General features: G+C 40.4%; 1 protein-coding gene across 1 annotated transcript in view; it reads right to left on the bottom strand.

The window, feature by feature from the left end:
• TIMM22 (translocase of inner mitochondrial membrane 22 homolog (yeast)) overlaps positions 1 to 161 on the bottom strand; it is a 4,384-nt gene extending 4,223 nt beyond the window's left edge. Inside the window, exon 1 of the mRNA XM_009993203.1 lies at positions 32 to 161. Coding sequence (XP_009991505.1) covers positions 32 to 161 — 130 coding nt within the window. The remainder of the gene's footprint in view (positions 1 to 31) is intronic.
• Positions 162 to 5,780: the final 5,619 nt, after the last annotated feature.

Genomic DNA, 5,780 nt, shown 5'->3' with positions numbered 1-5,780 from the left:
GGGCCCTGGGGCGGGAGCCCCGCAGTTTAACCCAACGGCCCTCGAGCGTCGTCTGAGGTGAGAGCTGAAGAGCCCCGGGGCAGCTCGGTGAGCGGGAACAGGGGTCTGTGCTGCTTCGTGTTTTCCACAGGCTGGGGGAAGGCGCTGGGGGGTCGGGCCATCCAGGCAGCTTTTTGGAGCGGCCTCTGGCGTAAAAGGCGGCTTCATTTGAGGGTCTGTGTGCCTCAAAAGGGCTCAGAGAATAACCAGGACCTGCCTTTACCTCACAAAAATGCAAACTTTACCTCACAAAACGCAAACTTCACCTCACAAAACGCAGACTTAGCAAAGCGCGTCGAGGCCTTGACTCGCAGGTGGTCGTTCCATTTTGGTCACGAGGTGAGAAATGTTTCTTTTATGCTTCTTACCCCAGTGAAAAGGTGCTGTGAACATTAAAAATCTTCTAGGTGCTTTGCTTGTGTTGCACTTGGCTTAGCCTGGTTTGCTTTTGTGTTCTTGTGGACTAGAACTGGTTTCGTGTTCAGCTCCGCACGAGCGGAGAGAGATGTGCCTTAGAAAGAGCTTTCTTGGCTTCTTTTTTTGGGTATGTTTCTATTTTAATTTTCAAAGGTACCTGTTGGTCTTTAACCCCTGAAAAATAGCTGTGATGGTTTCCATAGGATGCCTTGAAGTCGATTTGATAATTATTTTGAAACAGTGCATGAGGTGTGAAATCTTCCTGATGCCCTGAAATGTGTCCTTAGAGATCCAGAAGTAACCGATTTACTTTCTTTTTCATCCTTTGCACTTTGTCTTGTTTAAGCCTTATTTTAGGACTGGATAGGTAGGGTCGAACAAAGTTTTAAATTTATGGCTTTGCCATTTACATGCAATAAACGGTATCATTATATATCCGCTTAATATTTCATTATATGAAGTTAGTTTCCAACAACTTTCCTTTTAAATTCCACTGCCCTCTACTGGCTGGACCAGCCGGGTCCACCTGCTCGGTGCTCTTCCCTCTTTTTTTTTTTTTAAATTCCTTTTTTTATTTGTTGGTTTTCTTTTTTTAAGGTCAGAAACAGTTGCAAAGCTTTCTGTGAAAACCTGCTAGAACGGTGACTTTACAAGGCAGAGAAGGTTGCTGGCAGGATGGTCTCCCTAAGGAGCCCTGAACTGTAGATTTCAATCTTCTCCTTGATCCAAAATAACCTAGTTGGGCTGATCTTGAAGTCACACTGCAAAGCCTATTTTCCAAAGGCGTAGAGGGGTGAGAAAAAAAGAAGATATGTTTGATTTAGAATCTGAACACTGAGAGTTTGCATTTATAATTGGAATATTGTTTTGGCTTTCTTTTTTTTGTTTCTGAGGTTTGGAGAAAATGCTGGGTTACTATTTGGTGATAAAATTTGTATATGTAAAAAAACATTTCAAATATAATATTTTATCAACAAAGATTGTAAAACATACTGTTTTATTAATATTAACATCCAGAAATATATTTCCTCTTTAGGTGTTTAAATAGTTTTCTCCTTTCCCATTCATGCTGTTCTGTGTTCTACACATGAGCAAACACACACGCTTGAGTGCTTGAATCACCTCATCTGCATGAACAGACTTTTCCTGTGAGTGAAATCAGATGGAGGATTAAACCTTGGAGCAAGAATCTGAGACTTCAACACATCTTTGATAAATTGTCCAAATGAAACTATCAGCTGTTTCTTTTCTATAAACCTCTGCACCTTGATGATTGCAGCTGTGTGTAGCCAATGACTCTGCCTTCACCAGGCTCTTGCTGCCTGAATGCTCTTCCTCTTGGAGCTGTTCAGTCCAGTATAAGACCTTGGTTATTTTTAACCTTGCCAGGTCCAGATGAAGGGTTTTCATGTCCTGTGAGTGTGCCTCTCTCCTGTCTCATGGCTGCAGGAGGTACAGCTGATCATGAGATTTTTCTCAGCCTGCAGTGGACCTGATGCACCAACTTGCTTAGTGGCTGTTTCAGCAGAGGGCAGCACATGGGGATATTAAATAATCGTGTTTCACTTGACCTTTACAGTGACTTAGTCCTTCTCCCACACTTCAGTATTCTCCAGACAGAATAAGCCTTGAAAATAATGAGAGGTTTTGTCTGCAATCCTGTTTTTGCATATTTGTCTTAGTTGTAGAGCTCTCAGGTTTTGAATAGGCTTTGACTGTCATTTTTGGCACAGCTATTAAAAAAAAAAAAGCTTTCATAGCACTCAACTTTATTTTGTAAAACTGCCAGTTCCAGAATCTTTTCTGAAGTTATCTAACTGAGCAGGAAGTGGCTGAAGGTGGAAATAAATAATAATTAGATTAAATTCATTATTTTTTGCTCATGCCTACCTGTCAGCACCTTTTGCTTTTACCAGAGCTGGGATGATCCAGGGGAATGAAAATGATGAAAAGGATGTAAAATGACTATTTTTATGAAAAAAAGAAGTTTTCACTCACACCACAAGCAGAAGAAAGGGTTTGGTTTTTTTCCTTCTGAGGTAGCAAAGCTTTCCATGTTGGACAATACTGCCACTACCATGGCAAACAGCTGCAGTATTGCAAAAAGGTTATTTTGTATCTAAATGGCAGGTATTTAGGAGTTAAAATTGAAAAGGCATCTGACTCATTGACTTTATTAATTTTTTTAGATCAATATAAGGGAGACTGCAGAGAGAGATTTCAATAAAATCTCTTTTTAGGATCAGCAGACTTGTTCCTTGTGACTCTGGTAACACAGAGAGAAGAGGCAGGATGTGGGTTTCAAGATGATTGTTTGATCCTGTCATCTCTCTAACATTTTGTATCTCAAAGTACACGTCCATTTTGAAAGTAAAGTGGTTTCTTTGTGTTTGTCCCACTTCAGAAAATCCCTGCTCCACCTCTTCACAATTTCCCTGATATTACAGATTTTTTGGTTTCACCTATTAAATGAAAAATGCTCTTGCGTTGCAACTCATGGTCTAAAAAAAGATCGCTATGAAGTTTCAGACATCATCATCATCTCCTAGGGAGTTTTAGCTGTTGCTATAGAAGCCTAAATTCTCTTCTGAGAGACCTTTCCAATACAAAGAAGTAGATACTGGAGGAAAGTTGTCATGGAAATAAGCAGCAAAAAGAGAAAGGAAATCTCAGTTTGATGACTGTTACGTAGGCTTTGCCAACTTGGTGAAGTGGCTTCATACATGGAGATCTGATCCTGCAAATTCTCTTCATTACATTCCTGTGAACTGGAATGCCACAGAATAGAACCTAAAGAAGCAAAGTGTTTAACATTTATATAACCAAAGATACCTCTTCACCTTAGTGAGCTTTGTGTTTATCCAGATTCAAGCTTCCTCACTGCATAATAACATGTAAAAAACAACATGATGCTATGCCTTTGTCTGCCCAACCCTCCAGGTGGGGAGGCAAGATCCCTTTGGAGCTGAGTTTGTTTGCAGTGATGTTGTCTGCAGCTACCACCAATATTCCTCTGCTGGAATCACCCCCTCCAAGTAGTTCCCAGCATCCTGGTTCAAATGCGGGATGAGCTGTAGCACAGCTTTTTTCTTATATTTCTGGCAATGACGACTCTGAAAGGATTAATAGAGCTACCACTATTGAAATAAGGCTTTCAGAACCAATTTTAAAATTACTATAAATAGTCTGCTCTGCAAGCTGCAGTGCCATTTCACATTTGAACAGGAGGCCTTTGTGTCCAGCTAAATGGTTGTGTAAGCAGATCTCTCTCCATAAATTTCTTGTCCACTTTACACCATCACTAAGCCTGGCTAGTTCCCTGGTTTCAAGCTTTTTGTGTCTGTCTTCCTAAAGCCTCCTGATATCTAATGTATGTGATTATGAGTGAGCTGCTTTTAAATATCTATTACCAGTGTCACCATGGTAACTGCTGGAAGAGTCTCTTGCTGGTAGAAGGTTTCCAGCTCCCTGAGCTATAACAGGGCAAACTGTTTAGGCTGTTTTCACAATTTGAATGAGATTACACACAATATCTAAGAGGAAAATAATAATATTTCTTATTTTCAATAACAGTGAATGTTAATGGTATTGAAAGGAGTAAGACTGGTTCTGGAGTCTGTCCTCAGAACAGAGCACAGTTTGGGCAGGGACAGACCAAGCTTCCCTGGAGGATGTGCCCTCACCAGCAAGACCCTGCAGGAAGAGGAAAAGGTTGTTCTCTTCAACTTAGCTGACACTTGGCCTTTCACTGTCAACAGGTGAACTAATTAATCCTAATGAGGGATGCAAAATCGTGATACTCCACTTGCCAGAGGAGTAGGCAGAGCTGCTAGTGATTGAATAGAAAAAAAATGAGCTGGTTTGTGTGTTCTCCCCTCAGTTCTGAGTTTCCAGTAAATTGTGTCTTTGTTTCCCTACCTGTAAAACAGATAAGTTATTAAGCCACTGCAGCTATTAGCTGCTTCTGTTCAAGTCATCAAGAAGACTCCAAGACATTGGACTCTACTCCAAGACATTGCTATGTACCTTACCAGTAGCCTTTTTTTTTTTTCAAAAGCTTGATCTACACTAGAGGGTTTGTTCATCTCCTGGGACTTGAACTCCTTGTGCTTCATCAGTTCTCCCTGTTAATTTGTCTCAGTTTTTGCTGCTGCTGGGCTCCCTGGGATGCACTCGGGACATCTGGGCATTTCCTGCAGTTCTGCTGGAGTTCAGGGGTTCTCAGTGGTTCCAGTCCCTCTGAAACAAAGCTGACAGCTCGGGTCTTTTATTTGCATCGCCCTGAAATGCACCAGGTTCAAAGCAGTGAGAGATTCCTTCACCATCCCCTTGGGGATTTTTAATTCTAAGGCAGCCTCCACACATCTTCTCCAGTCCTTAATTTTGTCCATTGTCAGGAATCAGCAAAAATGTAATTAAATGGTTTTCTGTTCAAGGCTCCTCAGTGTTTCTAACAGATACCTGTTGTCATTCCTTTCCCATTAGTTGATAGAATGCAAAATTTTTCAGCATGTGATCCCTCTTGGACAGTAAGCAAAGGGAGCAAGTAAGATTGTGCAGTATTTTGCCTGTGTAGGTACTAAAAACTTGCTGTGCTACTTGAATATGGTAATTCTCAATCAATTGTTAATGAATACCTCATTATAACCTATATATCAGAAAACTAACAGTGAGGAATAGAGATACTCCCTCTCCTAAGTCTTTCATTTACTCATTGAAATTAATAAAAAACTCAGGTAAGTAAAAAAGAATACTGGAAGTCTTCCCCTTTCAGAGAAGAGCACAGTTCGCATTTTTCACATATTTAGATTTATTTCTATTTTTAATAGAAGGGTGACTGCAGTAAAGCTATCCTTGCTGTGTCTCTGATGCCTGAGAAAGTGCAGAGAAAATTGAGTAAATGTGTGCGAAAGTGATCAGAGTTTAATTTTAAATACATGAAATTAAATTAATATTCCTTCCCCACACAAATTTCCTTCCTCGTTTTGCCTGTTTCTGTGGGTTGGCTGTTTTTTGGTAGATAGATGTTTGTTAACTGTTCAGTGCTCTACTTGGAAATGACAGAAATGCCGAAAAATGCTGGCGCCTCTTGCAGACCTTTGAAACAGGCAGTTTCCTAATTCTATTTATGACTGACTTAGTGGCTATTCCCTTGGAAATCTCAAAGTTCTTGTCTGGTTTTCTGAAATTTTGGCAATAGGCACCAGAGGAAGCTGTTTTTCTTGTCTCCTACAGCACTCCATGTTCCATAACACATCTGCTATTTTTTTTTTTTCCCAATTTAATGATTGTCTCTTCCAGCAAGAAGTATTTTTTCTCTTTCA

The sequence above is a fragment of the Chaetura pelagica genome, unplaced genomic scaffold, assembly GCF_000747805.2.
Source record: "Chaetura pelagica isolate M959 unplaced genomic scaffold, ChaPel_1.0 scaffold72, whole genome shotgun sequence".
Taxonomy (NCBI): Eukaryota; Metazoa; Chordata; class Aves; order Apodiformes; family Apodidae; genus Chaetura; species Chaetura pelagica.
Note: the sequence above shows the minus strand (reverse complement) of the source record. Positions and strands in the feature narration are given on the sequence as shown.